Genomic DNA, 21,340 nt, shown 5'->3' with positions numbered 1-21,340 from the left:
ATAAAGTCACCAGGATATTTATACAGCACCTTCCAGGTTCATATTGCAGTCCTGCCACTAACAATGTGCTGATGTCTGCACCTGCTTAATCCACAGGTTTGCTTATTGCCGCAGCATTTGTGGCAGCAAAACATTTTTAAAAACCTTGGGCCAAGGGCATCTCGCGGTTTTAAAGAAAGGCTGCAGAGGTAACAACAAAAGTCTGGCGATAAAATGTTTCACCTGATAATATTCCCATTTATTCCCAATAAAATCACAATTTTTATTTTGATATGATTACTCAAGTTTTCCATATCTTTGAAAATAATCTATTTTTTCTTATTTAAGAAAGATAATCACCCTTTAAGAATCTTATACAACCCTAGATTGATTACTGCAATATTGTGCCTATTCAGCAGCAGCAGCTCATAGTAAAGGATTAACTGCTTGGTGTAAAATAACAGGCTGTCATCCACTGATCACATCAAAGATCTAACTTGTTCTAGGAAGTCACCAAAGCATTAACTCTACTACACTGGGTAATATGACAAGAATATAGAAGGTCAACAGATAGATTGGTAAGAAGCCCTGGTGCCTCTGTCACTCAATGACGTGATAAGTGTACATTTAATCACTGGTGGCTTGCAAGCCCAAAAGACTTTGCCATCTCTGACCTACAAGAGTTATACTTTACGTTCCATCATCAAGTAAGGGTGCACAATTGACACACGATTGCTGTGAATCTGCAAGCATATTTAGTGAACATATTTATCAATAGTGTCATCAATTTCTTTGGAATTTGCTCACAGATCAAATTCCAATGCTGCATCAAATGCCAAATCAGCTGGCACGAGCACAAATTAGAATGTACGTCTTAATATCAAATAATAATAATAATCCTTGCATTTGATATAGCGCTTCTCACGTCTTCTATGACGTCTCAAAACGCTTGACAGAATATGCTGTAATAATGCAAGGATTATTAATATACATCAATAGGTTAATGATAATATGGAGTTTTCATATAATGAAAAACACATTTTGAAAAGTGTTATGTGTATTTGAGACAATTTCAGTCAAAATATCAACCATGAACCAAATAAAAAAAGCAATTGGAAAAAATACGACCTCACCATTTTATGTAGAACATCATCCAACGCTTCTGTGATTTTTTTGAGACATTAACATGAACTCTGCTTTCTACACTCTTTTGAACCATGTGTAAAAAAATGATTTGAAAGCTTGCCACCTCCACACCATATAGTTCGATACCACAGAGCTCTGAATAAGGCAGGAAATAAAAACTTTCGAAACGTCCATTTCAATAAACAGCCCTAAAGCTATAATGCAGAATAATGTAAAATTAAAATTGAGGTAGAACTAAAAATACCCAAGGCAGCTGTTGGGTCTGTAGAAGGGGTTGTATTCACTCAGACTTAATGGAAGAGGCTATGTGAAAGAGCAAATCAGTAGATTTTGTTTAATAAAAAAAGGGATCATTTGTATCATAACGTAATGAGAACAAATAAAAGCAACTGCAGAATATATCACCAGGCTTGATGGCTTGTCAGCATTAGAGGGAGAAATGTGGAAAGGTCATTCAGTTTCTGTTAATGGCTATAAACTAATAATTTTATGCCAATTTTTGTGAAGTTGGGAGTTTCCACCAGTCTTCAATTTACGTGATCACTGGCAGGGTTCTGTCAAACCTAATCTCAGATTTGTCTCCTTTCATGTACCTCAATGTAGCACAAATAACTGTAAGTGCAAGCGGACAGCACTAGCTTCCTTATTTGTAAGTTTTCAAAGATATGATAACCAAAGAAAGGTAACCATGAATGGGGGGTGGGTGGGTTGGCAGATGTTCTTCACTAACTTGTTAGTCCAACTGATTCACACTACAAATAGGATAGTTTCATAAACAGAAGTTAGTACTTTCTAATGCAGATTCACAACATAAACAAGGTAATCTATCAAGAAACGCATTAAATATTCAAGGAACTTACAGATACCAGGCATGGCTAGTTTTTCTTTCATTTCTGGAATTGTAATTTATGAACCTTACTGAAGAAAAGGGAATTCTCAGAAAACTGCTGAACTGGTGTTTTCCCACATTCAACTGCTGTACAGAGTATCTGATACAGTCAACTGTGCAAAAACAGCATTTTGTAGATGCATCTATTTTAACAAAACTATGATTTAGTATTTTCTTCTGTATTGCATTCAGCCTCCCCTAAATGTGAAATATTCTCTTCACTTTGCACTCAGTGAGAGCATTTAAATACTATTAACATTAGATGCACTATGGTGCAGCCTCAAGGTAAAGTAGACCTTCCCACATACTTTCCTGACAATCTGCCTAAGTGTGCAAGTCAAGAAAGGTTCCTGCTGCACTAAAGCATTTTCCTTTCCCACACAATTCCTTGTTTATGTCCCGAAGTGTCATGGGTGTGGTAACAGTGGATTAGTGAGTCGTTTCCCTTTTGGCATTTTGGGCTGAGCCCACCTACACAAACCTTTGATTATGTTTGTCACTTGGGTAGATTCAGTCCAGTTCTAATGAGCAGAGCTCACAAAAAAAAGCCACAAATGTGCACAACCTCTCTCAGAAAGGTCACAGCAGTGGCTGGTGTGGAATTATACACCTGAGATTTAACTCAATCTTGAAATTCGTCAAAATGTAGTCAAAGGGCAAATACAGGACAGAAGCCGGGAAGTATATTTTGACCAAGAGGGTAATTACCAACTGTAACAAGTTACCAGGAACAGTGGTTCAGGTCAGGACCCTGGAATCATTAACAATATATTGCTTTGATGGGAGAGTATTCTGAAAAGATGAGATCAAATGGACCAAAGTGTCTTCTTCATCCAAACCTCTCTTGTGATCTTGTGAAATCTGAGGTTAGTGGATTGTTGGTGGGAAATAAGTAAACTGTTTTTTATAGAAAACTAAATTGGAAAAATTCATAGATATTTCTGTTAGGACCCTTGAGATAGTTTAGATTTTTGTCAAGACATTACATTGTGACAGTAGTTTAATGGATTTTAAAGAATTTTTAAAAAAAAAATTATCGAACATGCAGAAGTTGTGAAATCCGATACCTCGAGAGTATTTGTGCTAGCAGCAGCACAGCCAGCTGTGTCAGTGCTGGAGTTTGTAGAAACAGTCTCATTTTTATCATCGCTTGAGGATTTTTCCTCCATATCCTGAGATTCCAGACACATCTTCAAATCCATACCAGTTGGGCAGCCCATGGCCTGCAACACCTGAAACATCAACAACAATTGAAAGAGGAATAGAATAGGAGAGCGGGCATTGATTCATCTTTCACTTGCAAATTAATTATATCAAAATTCAACAAAAGATGTGTGAATCCCATGAAGTGACTGCAAAGCAACCTTGTAGTGCATATGCAACAGATCAATATAATATTGCTTTGTAAAATACATAAATTACTCAATGCAGTGGCATTTCTGAGAGAATGTAGGGTATCCCTTTGGATATCAGCTTTTTGTTGGCCAATGGTTCTGGACCAGCTACAGTGCAAAAACATGACATGCATAAAAGTTTGGAAGATTCACATTATGAATCACTGGATCAATAAAACATGTCAATGCCAGTGGTCCAAGATACTAGCAGAATTTTTCATGCAAAGTTAGTATGATATTCTCCTGAGCATTCCTCCTCATGCTCTGCCTGATGAATAAAAAGCGCTCTTTTGCTGAGGTTAACCTCCAGGTCTCTCCACACAGAGAAACAAGCTTCTACATTTGTGTCAAGGTCACCTTCCAATGAATGAGTTGGTTTAAAAGACATCGCAAAACAAAACTCTTCAACCGTGCTTTCAGTCATCTTTTCCCTCCCACCTCCCTCTGCTCCAGCTCAGGTGCCTGTCCAGCACTTTGAGACGTCGTCTCGATGTGAAAAGCACTATATAAATGTAAATTGCATTGTGCTGTATTTTCTGTTGAGATTTGGTATTGATGGATGGCTGAGGCAGTATCTACTAAAGACTGATTCTCACAATGTTAGTTTACAAACAAATATACATTTGAGATATTTATAAAAATCTTAAGGAAAACTCTGTCGTATGAGTAATGTTCTGTTTGAAACTGTTTAGTTGTTAAACAAGGAGCTGATAAAAGGCAACTCTGACCTTTTCCGCCAGTCAATTGATTATATAATCAATTTGAATTAAATTAATTTGAGAAGAGTTTTATGAAAAAATATTTTGTCAAATGACATTAAACCACTATCAAAGGTTGAAAAGGTTATTTAAAACACATCAGTTATCCAAATATAACAAATAAATTGCAGTTTAAAGGAAAACAAAGGAATTAATTGTGATGTATATAAATAAGTTTGCTTGCAAGACTTGGATCTCTATCAAGTAAACTGAATGAGCTTTCTCAATAAATATCACACTCCTCACAACACAAAGAATATCTGATTAATACAACTGCACTTAATTACAAATTTATCATTCACATTATCTAGTTAGAGAGACTGTTGTTCAGGAATGACGATACATACAGTCTAGTGGATACCTTGCTTCATCAGTTTGTAAAAAATTGCTAAACATAGAGGAAGCATAGAAAGGATCACAGGTCTTACCTTAACTGCTACATTCAGTTTGGCTGTTTTTTTAGATGGTCCTGAGGCTTCATATGTTTTCCCATCAACATCAACAGACATAGTGAAGACAGGTGCGTGCACGGGGCCAGACTGTGAAAGAAGCTTATACTGTAGACCTGGCTTAATTTGATTCAGTCTCATCAGAGCATTCATGGGTTGGTTGGTGTCTATCGCTTTATTGTCCATTACTAGAACAATAAAAGGCAAATAGGTAAAATCTAAAGGAACACTTTACTGTTATCAATAAGTACAGTTTTTTTACAATGCATATCTTTACAAACAAAAATATCGCTCTCCAAAAGATAAAAATTAGATAGCAGACAATTTGTATTGTAGGTATGTAAGCACACCCATATTATTTTAATGGGATGACTAACAAGTAAATTTTGTGATGGTAAATTCAACATGCAAGTGGATTAGTCATATCTGCTAACCATGTATTGCAGACATAAGGATATGGAAATGCACCTACCTGCAAATTAACTATTAAATAATAAAGTTGGGTTCAACCAGTATTAACATGCAAACTAGTATTTACATTTGCAAGTGCTTTAGTCTGTCTAATGCATAAAAAGAGTGCGTTGAACTGTCTAATGTGGAACAGATTTTCAGGTTACATCAATATCCATTGAGGTTTAATTCCATTCAAATTATATTGCAGGCTCATTATAATGCAGTATTTGGGGATCCATTAAACCCAAAGCTGTATTATAGCGAGGAGTGACAGCTGGTTACAGTGCGCATGCACTGAGCCAGCTGGATGGCTTCCTGTACCCTGGTTGGTTCCCATGCTAAAAGTAATGGCCAACTAATGTTCAATACAAAGAAACACCTATTACTGAAGTTCTATTAACAAAAAAACAGGTTGTGCCTAACAAATCCAGATTATAAATGACTGATTACTACATACTCTCAAAATATATATATCTTAACTTTAAAAATGCTGCAGAATTTCTATATTTCATTAGATAAAAGAGAACGTTGCAAATATGAATGGGGAAATTCTTTAGATAATAAGATACTTGGAATGAAAAGGGAATAAATGCTGCCTACTGTTCTCTGTAGAAGAGTTCAGACACCAAACGTTTGCTTACTCTTTCTCAGGTTTCTTTTCATCTTTTTGTTTGGATCTTTGTCGTCTCCCATACTATCCTCATACGGTCGTTTCAAAGGTGCAGAGAGAAATCCTGAAACAAATAAAACCGTAAAGAATTTTACTTCATGCGCAACTTTTGTTTGAAAGATCTGAGAAACGATTTTACTTTGATCTATATTGCATCGGTCTGATACTAGGATCTGAACTGTCAGTGCTCTCTTCATATCTATGTAGAAAAATAAATGGACAAAACAACAACCAAATTACATCTGCATCGCCCTTTCATGTCGGGAGGACATCCCAAGGCATTGGACGGACCGAGTTACGGACCGGAGATGAGAGTCGGGGTGGGGGAGGGTGGAGAGCCGGGGGGGGGGGAGAGAGCAGGGAGAGCGAAAACACAGTCGAAGAGGAGGATCTTGAAGGTGGCGAGGGAGGAGGCAAGACGGAGAGACTGCGGGATGGAGTTCCAGAGGGCGGGTGCAGATTGGCGGAAGGCCCGCCCACTGTGGGGCAAGCAAGACGGGGGATGTGAAGGAGGCCGGAGCCCGCTGAACGGAGGGAGTGAACAGGGTGGTAGGTGGTTGAAAAGGTAGTGGGGGGAGCAAGACCATGGAGGGCTTTGAAGGTGAGGACCAGGATCTTGAGCTGTATCCTCTGCGTGATGGGAAGCCAGTGGAGTTGGGCAAGGTTGATAGGGTCGCAGAGCCTGGTGCGGGAGAGGACACGCGCTGCAGAGTTCTGGATTATCTGCAGCCTGTGGAGGGAGGAGTTGGGAACGCTGACAAGCAGGGGGTTTGCATAGTCGAGCCTGGATGTAATGAACGCATGTATGAGGGGCATGTATGAGGGTTTCGCGGCCTGCGGTGTAAGACGGTATTGGAGCCGGGCAATGTTGCGGAGGTGGGGGAAGGCAGAGCGGGTCATGGCACAGATGTGGGGTAGAAAGAATAGTTGAGAGTCAAACAAGACCCCAAGGTTCTGGACTGACTTAGCAACGTGGAGTGTGCAACCATGGATGGTGATGGTGTCAGCGCCTGAGGTGAGGAGGCGCTGACGGGAGCCAATCAGGAGCCTCGGTCGTGTTGACGTTCAACTGTAGAAAGTTCGCTCTCATCCAGGACTTGATGTCTGACAGACATTCTGTCAGGACAGCAGTTGGTCCTGGAGTCAAGGGTGGAGGCAGAAAGGTAGAGTTGGGTGTCATCCGCATACATGTGGAAGTTGTCCCCATGTCTGCGGATGATGTCACCAAGAGGGAGCATATAGATATTGAAGAGGAGGGGACCAAGGACAGAGCCCCAAGGAACGCCGCACAAGATGGTTTGGGGGCTAGAAGAGAAGCTGTTTGAGGAGATGGAAGTGCAGGCGGTGTGAGAGGTACAATCTGAACCAATCAAGGACAGCGCCCTGGAAGTTGAGGTGAGAGGAGAGGCGGTGGATGAGGATAGAGTGGTCGATGGCGTTGAAAGCAGCAGAGAGGTCAAGGAGGACGAGGAGGCAGAGGAAGCCCTGGTCGCAGATGGACAGAATGCCATTTGTCACTTTGACCAGGGCGGTTTCTGTGCTGTGGGCGGCACAGAAACCCGATTGGATGAGTTCGAGAAGGGAGTGGCGGGAGAGGAAGGAGCGAAGCAACAACTGTTTCAGGACCTTGGAGAGGAAAGGGAGGTTGGAGATGGGGCTACAGTTAGGGAGTAGAGAAGGGTCCAGGGAGGGTTTTTTTAGGGATAGGAGTGATGACAGCAGTTTTTAAAGGGGTGGGAACAGTACCAGAGGACAGGGAGAGGTTAATGATGTCAGTGAGTAGAGGGCTAAGGAGGTAGAGCTGGGAGGTAAGGAGGGGGTAGGGATGGGGTCAAGGCAGCAAGTGGTGGTTTTAAACGGGTTATAGCGATGATGAGAGAGGAAGGGGAGACAAGTTCAAAGGTGTGGAGGGAGGGGTAGGTAGTGGCTGGGGTGGGAGGAGGAGATGGGGAGGGGGTAGCAGTTGCAGTGGCAGAGCCAGCTGAGCGGATTCCCTCAACTTTGGATTCGAGGAAGTCCAGCATCACCTCGCAGTTGGCATTTGAGGTGAGGATGGGTGAGGCATGAGAGAGTGGGCGGAGGAGCCAGTTTGTGATGGAGAAGAGGAGCCTGGGGTTGTCCTTAGCCTCCAAGATTGTCTAAGAGTAGAATGACGATTAGAATGGAGAGTAAATAAGAATGGAGCCAGTGCCTGATTTTCTGATAGAACAATAATGTACACTGCTATGAGTTTTAAACAAACCAACAAGGATTACATAACCTATTCTGGTCAGCCTAGCTGTTAATCACTTACAACAGATTAAGCCTTCAATAGAAAATCCATATTTAGATTGTACAAGAATTCAACATTTACCCACCATCTCGCTCACTCAGTGATCTGGAACGTTTGTGAAATGCAGATCTAGTTGATGGAAGTGGGTCCATTTCCAGTACTTTGTACATTTGACCAAAAGCCATCAGTCTAAGTGCATGCTAGAGGACACAAAACGTAGGAAAACAAAACAATTAAGTGTGTGCATATAAACTGTTATCAACCTTCTTCAAATTCTAGACTTTTGTAATATACAGTAAAACTCACAAGTCATATCAGTCAGGACCACAACATTTACTATGAACTAAGCCAAGTCCGAGTTGCAAGCATACTGTATAAACCTTGATTTAATCAATAATCTACACTGTGCATGCATAATTCAATGCAGCCTTTCACATCGGAAGGTCGGCCCAAGATGCTGGACAGTTAAGGATTTGGACCCGAGCTGGGGGTTGGGATCAGGAGGGGTGGAGGGCAGGGAGACTAGGGATAGCAGGGTGGCCGATGGCACGGTCGATGAGAAGGGTCTTGAGATGTGCCTTCAAGGAAGCAAGGGAGAGCGAGGTGAAAGGACTTGTGGGATGGAGTTCCAAAGGGTGGGGGCAGGAACCAGATTACAGGCCACCACAGAGCTCAATTCCGACATTCTGCTGCAAACATGTCACTTTGGAGCCAGTTCAGTTCCAAGGAGACTCTGCTTACCTCCCCCTAAGAAGTGCAAATCTGATCTTAGCCACGCAATTTAATGATGTGCAACAGAGTGAAGGAGTGACAAATGATTTACACTAGTCTGGTGCATTTCCTATGAACAAGTTTCATAGCTGTCTTATCAGAGACCGGGGATAAGCCACCTGACTGCCCTCTTAATAATATTTTTTTCTCATCTCTTGGAACGAGAAAAAAATCAGTAATGAGGTAAAAGAAAAGAATATTTTATGTACATATAATGTGATAAATTTATAATGTTTTAACTTATTCAGGCACCATCACATTGGGCATTTCTGAATATACCCATTTTCAAGAGAAAGCCAATGTTGAGGATGAATCAGAATTATACAGCACTGAAGGAGGCCATTCGGCCCAGTGTATCAGTGAAAAGAGCTATCAATCCCACTCTCCCACTCTAAACCCCATAGCCCTGCAAACTTGTCCTCCCCAAATAATTATTTATTTCTCTCTTAAAAGTTGTTATCGAATCGGCTTCCAGCCTGTGGAGGGAGGAGTTGGGAAGGCCGACACGCAGGGCATTTGCATAGTCGAGCCTGGAGGTGATGAAGGCATGAACAAGAGTTTCAGCGGCCTGAGGGGTGAGGTAGTGGCGGAGTCGGGCGATGTTACGGAGGTGAGGGAAGCAGAGCAGGTCATGGCTTGAATGTGGGGGAGAAAAGACAGTTGAGGGTCGAACAAGACCCCCAGGTTCCTGACTGGCTGGTGAGCTGTAGTGTGCAACCATGGAGGGTGATGCTGCCAGAGCCTGAGGTCCGGAGGCGCTGGTGCGAGCCAATCAGGAGGGCCTCGGACTTGTTCACATTCAACTGTAGGAAATTTGCCCTCATCCAGGACTTGAGGGCTGAGACAGACTGAGACAGTCTGTCAGGACAGTAGTGGGTCCTGGAGTCGAGGGTGGAGGCAGAAAGATAGAGTTGGGTGTCATCGCATACATGTGGAAGTTGACCCTGTGTCTGCGGATGATGTCACCAAGGGGGAGCATATAGATATTAAAGAGGAGAGGGCCAAGGACAGAGCCCTGGAGGACGCCAGATGTAACAGTGCGGGGGCTGGAGGAGAAACCGTTAGAGGCAACAAAGTAGAGACAGTGAGAGATAGGAATTGAACCAGGCAAGGGTACAAGATTGAGTAAAGCGGAGAGGCGGTGTATGAGGATGGAGTGGTCGACAGTGTCGAAGGCGGCAGAGAGGTCGAGGAGGACAAGGAGGCAGAGGGAACCCTGACTGCAGATGTTCAGAATGTCAATAGTGACTGTGACCAGGGCTGTTTCTGTGCTGTGGGCAGTGTGGAAGCCGGATTGGAGGGGTTCAAAGAGGGAATGGTGAGAGAGAAAGGAGTGGAGCTGGGACGCGACCTTGGAGACGAATGGGAGGTTAGAGATGGAGCGGTAGCTGGAGAGGAGGGATGGATCCAGGGAAGGTTTTTTCAGGATGGGGGTGATGATGGCCGTTTTTAGGGGGGTGGGAACTGAACCGGTGGACAGAGAGAGGTTGATGACATCGGACAGGAGGGGGGCCAGAAGTTGGAGCTGGGAGACGAGGAGAGAGGTGGGGATAGGAATCGAGGGAGCAGATGGTGGGTTTGAATTTGAGGACAGTCGTGGTGAGGGAGGAGGGAGAGATAGGGTCGAAGGAGCATGGGGAGAATGGGTGGGTCATGAGGGAGAGGTGATGTGGGGGTGGCTGTGGACGGGGCTGAGGTGGCTGAACGTATCCCCTCGATTTTAGATTCGAGGAAGTCCAGCATCTCCTCACAGTTGGAGTTTGAGGAGAGGATGGGCGAGGTGTCGGAAGGTGGACGGAGGAGATGGTTTGTGGTGGGAGAGAGAAGCCGGGGGTTGTCCTTTGCCCCCAAGATAACCTTGGAGTAGAAGGAGGATATGGCGGAGGCAAGAGCGTAGCGGTAGATCTTGGTGTGGTGAAGCCAAATCTGCCAATGGACCATTAGTTTGGATTTGGTCCAGGCGCTTTCGGCAGCTCACACTTGGGCCTTGAGGGAACAGAGATGGCTGGTATACCAGGGGGATTTACGGGAGTATGAGGCAGTTCGGGAGGTGAGGGGGGCAAGGGAGTCCAGACTGGAGGAGAGGGAGTGGTGGAGAAAGGAGAGTGAGGAGGGGAGATCGGTCAGGGAGGGCCAGAGGTGCAGGAGTTCAGATGACTCCAGGGCAGTGGAGAGGGAGGACATTTTTTTCCATGGACAGTATGTAATGGTGGATGGTTGGGAAGGGGGAAGGGGTATGGAGGTGTTGAGGGAGATGAAGTGGTGGTCCAAGATGGCTTTATCGATGATGATGATGTCCGAGACGGTAAGGCCCCGGGTGATCACCAGGTCAAGGGGGTGGCCACGGACGTGGGTGTGGGAGTGGATGAGGAGGGAGGAGAAATCGGCACAGGTAGAGCAGGAGGGGGTGAAGTGGAGGTTGAAGTCGCCTAAGATAAGGAGGCATTCAGAGCAGAGGAAGAGGGAAGATAGGAGGGTGGAGATGTCCGAGAGGAAGGTGGGGGAAGGCTTGGGGGGACGGTAAACACGAGGATTTTGAAGGAAAGTCTGGAGGGGTGCTAGAGGGTAAGGTGTTCAAAGGAGAGGAAGGTTCCGGAGGAGTAAGGGGAAAGGCCGAGGGGGGACTGGGAGATGAGAGCCATACCACCACAATGGCGATTGGGCCGTGGGGTTTGGTGAAAGGTGTAACCTGGAGGTGTGGCCTCAACTAGTGGGAAGGTGTTGCCTGGGGTGACACCCAGGTTTCAGCGAGGGCAAGGATGTCGATATTTTCCTCGATGGTGAGGTCATGGATTGTGAGGGACTTGTTAGTTAATGAGCGGACATTCTGCAGACCGATGTGGAGGGGACAGTTAGTGGTGGAGTGTGGGAGGGGATGGGAAGGCGGGTTGGATGGGGATGTGAGTGAGGGAGGAGAGGTCGGCTCCCGTGAGTGAGGGCCGGTGGGCCTTGCGGTGAGAGCGGGGGAAGGAGCAGTCAGGATGGGTGTTGTAGGACAGCCGACGGCGTCTACAACTCGCGGTGTAAAAACATTTCTCCTCACCTCCCTTCTGTTTCTTTTAACAACTATTTTAAATTGGAGTCCTCGGGTTACCGACCCACCCGCCAGTGGGAATAGTTTCTCCTTGTTCACCCTTTCGAATCCCCTCATCATTTGGAAAACTTCTATCAAGTCTCCACTTAATCTTCTCTGCTCCAAGGAGGATAACCCTCGCTTCTCTACCTCTCCCGATAACTGAAGGCCCTCATTCCTGGTACCATTCTGGTCAATCTCCTTTGCACCCTCTCCAATGCCTTGATATCCTTCCTAAAGTGTGGGGCCCAGAATTGAACAGTCTGTAGCTGAGGCCTAACCAGTGTTTTATATAAAGGCTCATCATAACTTCCTGACTTTTGTATTCTATAATAATAATAATCCTTGCATTTGATATAGCGCTTTTATGTCTTCTAAATGTCTCAAAGCACCTCACAGAATATACTGTAAAGTGAATTGACTGTATTTGTGGGCGAATGCGGCAGCCAATTGAGCACAACAGTGTCCCACAAACAGTCATGGATTGAAATGACCAATTTATTACTGTTTTTTTTGAGGGATTATTATCAGGTGTGTGGAGTAAGGAAACTTGCCCAAGGTTTCACCCTGCTGGGAATCAAACCCAGGTCTCTCACTTGCGAGGCAAGTGCTCCAACCACTGAGCTACAGGACTCCGCCCGTTTATAAAGCCTTGTATCCCATATGCTTTTTTAACAGCTTTATCTGCCTGTCCGGCCACCTTCAAAGATTTACTATATGACCCCCAGGTCTCTCTGTCCCTTCACCCCCTTTAAGATTGTACCATCAGCGTATATTGCCTCTCCTCATTCTTCCTCCCAAAATGCATCACTCCGCATTTCTCCACATTAAACTTCATCTGCCCCGTGTCTGCCCGTGTTACCAGTCTGTCTATGTCCATTTACAGTCTGTTACTATCCTCCTCACTGTTCACTACTTTTCCAGCTTACCATCATCTGCAAACTTGGAAATTATACTCCCTATACCCACGTCCAGGTCATTTTATAGATCAAACACAGCAGTAGTCACAATACCAACCCCTGAGAGACACCACTGCACACTTCCCTCCAGTCAGAAAAACAACAGTCCACCACCACTCTCTGCTTTCTGTCTCCCAGACAGTTCTGTATCCACTGCCACTGTCCCTTTAATACCGTGGGCTTCCATTTTGCTTACAAGTCTCTTACGTGACACTTTATCAAATGCCTTTTGAAAATCCATATAAACTACAACAACTGCACAACCTTCATCCACCCTCTCCGTTACTTCAAACAACCCTCAGGTTTGTTAGACGTGATTTCCCTTTAACAAATCCGTGTTGACTGTCCTTTCTTAACCCATATTTTTCTAAGTGAAAAATTATTTTGTCCCGGATTATTGTCTCTAGAAGTTTCCCATTACTGGCATTACACTGACTGGCCTGTAGTTCCCGGGTTCATCCTCCTGCCTCTTTTTGTATAGGGGGATTAACATTTGCAACCCTCCAGTCCTCTGGCACCACACTGGTGTTCAAGGAGGATTGAAAGATTGTGGCCAGACCCTGTGCTATTTCCACCCTTATTTCCCTCAGTAACCTAAGATGCCTCCCGTCCGGACCGGGTGACTTATCTACCCTGAGACAACCTTTTTAGTATCTCCTGTCGGTTTATTCTTATCTTATCCAATTTCTCTACCCTCTCGTCCGATACTGTGGCATTGGCTGCATCCTCTTCTTTTGTGAAGACAGATGCAAAGTACTTATTCAGTACATCAGCTGTGCCCTCTGCCTCCACAAGACGATTTCCTCTTTGGAGCGGAATTTCCTTAACTGGCCCACCCTACCTGACTAAACTTTTATTCTTTATATGCTTATAAAATACCTTACGGTTCCCTTTTATATTACCCACTAATCTTTTCTCATACAATCTCTTTGCCCCTCCTATTTCCTTTTTCAGTTCTCCTCTATACTTTCTATATTCTGTTTGATTATCTTCTGTATTTTGGACCTGACATTTATCATAAACCTCCCTTTTCTGTTTTATTTTAATCCCAATTTCCTTAGTCATCCAGGGAGGTTTGGATGCCCTACATTTCCCCTTTGTGGGAATGTATTTATTCTGTTCCTGAACCATCTCCTCTTTGAAGGCTTCCCATTGCTCGTTAGCTGTTTACCTGCCAATCTTTCTTTCCAGTCCATCTTGGCGATGTCCCTTTCTAACTCACTGAAATTAGCCTCTTTCAGTTGAGTATCTTCACCTTTGATTGCTCCTTGTCCCTTTCCATAAGTACTCTAAACCTAATGATGTTGCGGTCACTGTTGTCCAGATGCTCTCCTACTGAAACCTGCTCCATTTGCCCCATTTCATTCCCAACAACAACAACAAGATTTCATTTACAGAGCGTCTTTCACGTCGGGAGGACGTCCCAACGCGCTGGACAGTTGAGTCGGGACCCGAGGAGGGGGGAAATGGTCAGGGTGAGGGGAGGGAAGGGAGGGAGCGAGGAGGGGGTAGAGAGTCGAGAGGGGAGCTGAAGGCACGGTCAAAGAGAAAGGTCTTGAGACCGGCCTTGAAGGAGGAAAGGGAGGAAGCAATGCGAAGGCACTGGGGGATGGAGTTCCAGAAAACTAGATCCAGTGCTGCCTTGCCACTGAATAACGTGATGTAGCGCTTGATTGTACTGACATTAAGAGTACCTGGGCGCTATGGGTAATATTGTCCATTTCCTGTGGAGTCATTGAGATCAATGCATTTGTTGGCTCTTTTTCACAGGGATCATGTAAACCCGGACCACCTACAGAGGAAGCAATTTACATGTTGAGTTTACCACAGACATTTATTTCAATAATTTCAAACCATAACAGCTCACCTTCCCCCCGCTCGCCAACCCATCTCTTCTGTGACCATCACCACATCATCTGGGTCCCAGACACACCTTTTCTCTCTCTGGTCTGCCTATTTTGATCCCCCCTTTGTTTTGCATTATTAACGCCTCCTTTCCCGTTTTGAGCAACCCCCCCCTTTGTTTTGCATCATTAACACCTCTTTAACCTATCATCTCCTATCCTCTACCCCATTTTCTCCTTTGTCTTCCTTGCCCTGCCTCCCCCCTCTCTGTTAGCCCTTAAAAGCCTCTCCCTCCCAACATGCTCCAGTTCTGACAAAGGGTCATGGACCCAAAACGTTGACTCACTTTCCTTTCTCCATAGATGCTGCCTGACCTGCTGAGTGTTCCCAGTGACTTCTGTTTTGTTTATCACAGACATTAGTTGAGTTTATCACAGACATTAGTTGAATTATTGTAAAGTTCAGTATTTGATGTTCGTGGCAAGCAGGCAAAAGTTGTTTCAATATATACAGATGGAACACTCAATGGGCTGAATGGCCTCCCGTCATTCCTGTTTCCTTGTGTTCCTAAATGGGAGTTTATACTTTCCTTAAATTGCAACCAAGAGTGTTTGCTACATCAAACTGTTTATTCTTACGACGTATGTGAAAACTGTGGACAATTCATCTTAATGAATTAAGGTTTCATATTTTAGGATAGATTAGAAAGAATAATCGCATAAGTTTTAATTCCATTTACCACTTGAAACTCTTACCAGGCAGAAGAATCCCTGATGCCAAGCACTCCATCACACGTCTCAAAGCTTCACCAGCCCCTAATGGTCTATTACTAGTACCTATGGCTTTTTCACAAATAAGCTCTAGGGGCTAAATGTAATAAAGGAACAAGCAATCAGTCACAAATAGCAGCAAGCACAAGAGAACGATTTACACATACAGGTATAGCTTTTATAATTGAAATATTTAGGATGAGTTAATAAAAAATAAAATACTCTCAAATTTATTCTCAAATAAAAACTTTAATTTCTCTCAAACGGAACTTAGGAAACAAACTTTCTGAAAATGTACATTGTTGCATTTGGAGTAAGACCAAATTAATTTCTTACTGTGAAGACAACTCCTTTAACATGTGCTCTCGCACAAAGTGGCTGTGAAAATGTCAAAACCAATATTTTTGCTGAACCATGTTTTCACAAAATGTAGCACAAATGCAAAATGTTATACTCATTGTATATTGTGAATTGTCCTGTTCTGGGATTCAAAGCACATAAAGCACTCAAAGGTACTGGTTGCCATGTCTTTGGACGATTCCTTTTTCCTCAAGAACAGTCGATGTTTAAAACTTACCCATCCTTTCAATGGTCCCCATGTGGGTACTCGGTTGCATAAATCACGAAGAATACGAATCACAATTACACACGACTTTAATCCATTTGCCCTTGCCTAAAATATACAAAATTGTTGTAATACATCATCTGCTTAGTACTACTAGAGTAACGTTCGCCTTGGCATATCTCAGTAACATAAAATTAAGTTAAATAATCTTTCATGCAAACAAAAAAATAACATTTACAGGGAAAAAAAACTCCATCTACAGAATGGCACACTTCAAGTACAAGCGAGAAGCATTATGTTTAACAATTGCTTTTGTAGCCTCATGATATCTAGTCAAAAAAAAACTACCTATTATTGCAGTAAATGTACTGAACTTACAAAACTTGTGTGAAGAGTACCAACGTTATAATCAGCAAATTAAGAATATTAACAGCGTGTTAATAGAACAACAAATAATTTAAACACAAAATCCTCATAAGGCTACAATAACAATAAGGTAAGAACAAGTAGCCAACCTGAAACCATTTGGCATGTCGCAGAGACGCCAAGGCGTTTAGGCATTTCTGCCTGTCCAATAAGTCCGGTGGATCTTTCATCGCAACACTTTCTATTGGTGAATGGAATAAGAAGACAGATACAGTTTGACCAAGGGGTTTCTGTCATTCAGTACTAGGGATCGGCAGCAACCTAGGCAAACAAGGCTCCCAGAAATTTAATGGTTTAATAGTGCATTGTGGTTACTACAACAGCCATTTACAGTAATGTGAACATGTGAGACAGAAGCAAAAGGCATTCATTCGGGATACGAATCAATGGCATATCAACTACAGAGTACATGATTCTGAGTCTTATTCAAAATGCAGAACACAACAGATTATACCACACAGCAGATACTTTTGTTGACTCTTAGCCAGACCACTTTAACTTCCGTTTTCTTGGGTAATTTGATAAATGTTTACCACAAGCTTTAGAACTTGGCAGGGTATTTTTTTTATTAGTAAAAATATTCCCTTTTCCATTTTTGTGTCGTTTCAATTTGCAACTAAGTTGCTCACTCACATCTCAGTTTCCTGAACAGTTCATATGAACATGAACATATAAAATTATCCTTAGTATATTCTACCTTTTAGTTGGTATTTAGGACCCAGATAATCAGAATTTAATTCTGTGTGGATTGGCCTTACCATTTTAATCCCTTGTGCAAGTTTTTTTGTTCATCCTGAAAAGTTCTTGGTCAAGTTGTCAATTCAAGTTAGGTTTATGAAATTAAAACATGCAACACAGGTATTAAAATGCAACAGAAACTCAACCAAGCAGTTTACCTCCACTGAATTTTCAGAATTCTGAATGATACCTTTAAAAAAAAGTATTTTAAGCAGGTAGAGTTCTGTTTTTTAAAAGCCACAAAAACATCTGCTATAAGTACAATATTTCTTATACAGGGGATATAGAGATAAACTGTTGTAGATGGGTAGTTAATAGTCTAAAACATTGGATTAGACTGCATAAAGGATGACTGTCTGCAGGGACAATTGTTTTTCAGTAGGCACTTTATTACAAATTCTCATTCAGACCTGATAAAATACATTGTGTTCCGACATCATCAATGTAGTACTCCAACTACGTTCTATAATAATCCTTGCCTTTGATATAGCGCCTTACCACATTTTCAAGACGTCTCAAAACGCTTCACAGAATATACTGTAAAATTAATTGACTGTGTATTTTTTTTGTGGGCAAAACGCGGCAGCAGTGTCTCACAAACAGTCATGGATTGAAATGACCAATTTTTTTTTTTTTTGAAGGAATTATTCCCCCCGGAAAAGCAATCCGCCAATTGACTAACAAACGGGTTCCTACTTACTGCTACGTGAACAGAGGCGTGTGGAGTAAGGAACTTGCCCAACATTTCGCACTGCCAGGAATCAAACCCAGGTCTCTCACTTGCGAAGCGAGTACTCTTAACAACTGAACAACAAGGACTCTACATAGTTCTGCTATGTCCTTGGATTTATGATATTGTAACATTGTTCCTACTACTAAATTGGAAATTGGTCTAAAAGACTAGATGTAAATCAATTAGATAACACCGAAGGGCTCTTAAACATACTTATGTAAACAATCAATTAGAAATTTATTTTGCAGTCAGTCATCTTTTACATGCAAGTTCTACTGAAAAAACATGAGGATAGGGGACAAAGAGCAGGCAGTGAATGGGTAGACTTGCACCAAAGTCCCTTTTAAAAACACTCATGTGTTCACTTCATGCCCTGTACAATTTGGGGTTTCAAATTAAAAGCCTTCCCCAAACAACTAATATATAATTCTTGTAATTGCAGATGATAAACAAGTTTGCTTTGTGATTCGCGTGGTAGTGGTTGCAAACCGTACAAGGTGTTCCAACACGCTGCAATTGGTCTTTGGATAAAATCAATAATTGGCTTCAGAAAGCACAGCAGAAAGCATCTCCCTTTTAACAAAGGAAAATGATAGCTACTGTCGCTGTGAGGTTTAGTGACACCCAATTATGAGCAGGTTGAATCAATTTAATATCTCAAGCTGTACTTGGAATCCTTGAATTCTAAAAGCTGCAAGAGATCGAAGTTTCAAAAAACAAGAACATTTTAAGTCTAAAAAAAATCTAAACGGAGGCAAAATTGTAGTTAATGAGAATATTAATATGGTGAGAACAAGTAAATTCTTAAATTCTGTTAGCAGCCAATACAATTTCTAGCCCTAGTATTACCAACATATGGTAATAGGTGTCAACAACCTGCTCAGCTCAACTTTTTCAAATATGCAGTAGCTTGAGCACATCCCTCAATCTTTCCCCAAGGCTAGACTGTCAAAAAGCAGGGCATGAATGCACATGAACCATTCATAGAAGACAAAATGTACACAGCTGAGTAAGTTCCCTTCAGCTCACACTGCTTTGGGTGCTGATTAGTGACGGTACTGTATTGCAGGAAATTCTGGTTGGGATTGATGTTGTCATATTGCTATCTGCCAATTCAACTGCACTCAAATCAGTAATATGGCTCACTAAGCAGCCATTATTTTTAATTCACACAATTTCTTAAGCATAAACCATGAGTGGCAATTTAACACCAAAATTTCTTGCTGAACAGTAGTAATATTACTGAAGGGACTCGTAGCAAGTCTAGAAAATGGAGAGAACAGCAACAGGGAGTCCCCTCCTGCCCAGGTGGGCACAGCTGCCTCCGTTCCCATGACAGAGAGCGGCCAGTTGGTCAAAGGTCTGACATTGTCCTGTAAGGCTCAACAAACTATCAGTGACGCGCTTTGGAGGCTAAAGCAAAAAAATGCGTAAAGGTAAATTAATCTTTAAGCAACATTACAACACAACTATATTGTTTATTTATTCTGACTACCTTGTTTTTTTTCCCAATCTCAGCGCTCTTACCAATTTATGTGGATTGGAATAAATGGATTCAAGACATAATTGAGGAGAAATAATTGTGTTTATAACTTACTCTTTCAGCATGGAGTCCTGCTTGTGACTAAAACAAGTTTGTCATTAATACACACTACCTATCAGAACAAACTTCTACATTAAATGCAACATTTCAGTTTTTATTCTAATGGTAAACTGTTACTCAACCAATTTATTATCAGTGCATTAAAAGTATGTTATATAAGAGCTGCTTTCTAAAATGAATCCTTATGTTGACCATATACAATAATAATAATCCTTGCATTTGATATAGCGCCTAAGCTACCAACTGAACTTCATAATATTCTGGACAAAACAAATTGTGCAGTGTCAACCATCAGTGATTAATAGAATTGTGGTCACATGTGCTGTGATACATACATAATTAAATACCCACATTTTGACAAATGCTAAGTACAATCATCTATGCCTACACACAGACAATTAAAGATATGGAAATCCTGGATCTAACCACCTGAACACACTGAACGTTGTCTGTTGGTTGACATCATTTTTGTAGCTCTGAGATGGGGCATCAGCAATACTCACACTATAAATATTAAAATTAAAAATGCAGCAAATTTCACAACATCCACATGTGGTTAAAACACGTTCTGTGATAATGTAGCTAACAGGTTATACAAAAAAGTATTTTTCTTCTAAGAATGGCAAATATTCAGTGCTTTACTTTTAGAAGGAATGGTTCAGAATATTATAATCCAGTTTTTTTTATCAGTATATCTCCAGGATACATTTTGATTCTGTGCTTAAACAGATTGTTATTATGGATTATGTTTGAAGTACTGAGCAATTTAGAACTTTCATTTTGCAAATTACTCTTCTACATTTCCATGATAAATTTTGTTTGATCGCAATGTTTGTTTTTTATGCTGTATACTTAAAACCTGCTCTGCAAGACCACAGAAGTCTTACAGCATACAACACACATAAAGAATTGAAACAAGTGTTTGAAAAATAAATGACTATATACCTCCAACTTCTTTCTTTTCCACATCATCTCTCACCATAGGTGAGCTCAAAATAATCCTCAACGTCAGTCTGGGGTCTTTTGTATTTTGCACAATGATTGCTGCCTCATCCAAAAGTTTCTCAAATTCATATTTTTCCTCTGAGATTTTCTGAAGTTAGTAAACAAAAAAATGCAAGATAAATATCATTCTAAGTTAACAAAAATGTATCCTTCAGGTCAAGAAAACGACCTTGCAACAGTGACTCTAGTGCAGAAACAGGAGTAGGCCATTCAGTGCTCGAACCTGTTCTGTCATTCTAGAAGATCACGGCTGATCTGTACCTCAATTCTAATTACCTGCCCTTGCCCCATATCCGTTAATACCCTGACCTAACAAATATCTATCCACCTCAATCTTGAAGATATGAACGGTACCGGCATCTACATCCTTTTGGTGGAGGCGAGATTTCCAATAACAATAACTTGCATTGCTACAGAGGCCTTCATGCTGAACGGCACTTAACTCTTACATACAAGAGTGAGGATCTTGAAGTCAATGGAGTTTGAAGTCAATCCGCTCTGTGACAAGAAGTCAATGGAGTTTGACAAGGACTGGGGTAATGGAGGTACGGAGTTTAGTGCGAGTGAGAATGTGAGCGGCGGAGTTTTGAATTAGTTGAATTTTGTGAATAGAGGAGCAGGGGAGACCAGTGAGAAGAGCGTTTGAGTAGTCAAGGCGGGTGTTGATGAAGGTGTGGACGAGGGTTTCAGCAGCTTTTGGAGTGAGGTATGTATGGAGGCGGGAAATTTGGCAGAGGTGAAGGAAAGTGGTCCTAACCAGGGACTGTATGTGGGGTACGAATCGGGTCGGTGAGGAGGTCTGAACCGCTGGAGAGAAGATGTTGACGGAAGCCAAAGAGTAT

General features: G+C 42.2%; 1 protein-coding gene across 2 annotated transcripts in view; it reads right to left on the bottom strand.

The window, feature by feature from the left end:
- LOC103188884 (spermatid perinuclear RNA binding protein) overlaps positions 1–21,340 on the bottom strand; it is a 73,069-nt gene that overhangs the window by 14,984 nt on the left and 36,745 nt on the right. For both annotated transcript variants that reach the window (XM_007909046.2, XM_007909048.2), the window contains exons 5-13: positions 20,439–20,586; positions 16,509–16,600; positions 16,006–16,101; positions 15,414–15,525; positions 14,508–14,605; positions 8,096–8,210; positions 5,710–5,802; positions 4,595–4,803; positions 3,082–3,246 (exon numbers count right to left, since the gene is read on the bottom strand). In XM_007909046.2, coding sequence (XP_007907237.1) covers positions 3,082–3,246; positions 4,595–4,803; positions 5,710–5,802; positions 8,096–8,210; positions 14,508–14,605; positions 15,414–15,525; positions 16,006–16,101; positions 16,509–16,600; positions 20,439–20,586 — 1,128 coding nt within the window. The remainder of the gene's footprint in view (positions 1–3,081; positions 3,247–4,594; positions 4,804–5,709; positions 5,803–8,095; positions 8,211–14,507; positions 14,606–15,413; positions 15,526–16,005; positions 16,102–16,508; positions 16,601–20,438; positions 20,587–21,340) is intronic.

The sequence above is a fragment of the Callorhinchus milii genome, unplaced genomic scaffold, assembly GCF_018977255.1.
Source record: "Callorhinchus milii isolate IMCB2004 unplaced genomic scaffold, IMCB_Cmil_1.0 Scaffold8, whole genome shotgun sequence".
NCBI classification, from domain to species: Eukaryota; Metazoa; Chordata; class Chondrichthyes; order Chimaeriformes; family Callorhinchidae; genus Callorhinchus; species Callorhinchus milii.
Note: the sequence above shows the minus strand (reverse complement) of the source record. Positions and strands in the feature narration are given on the sequence as shown.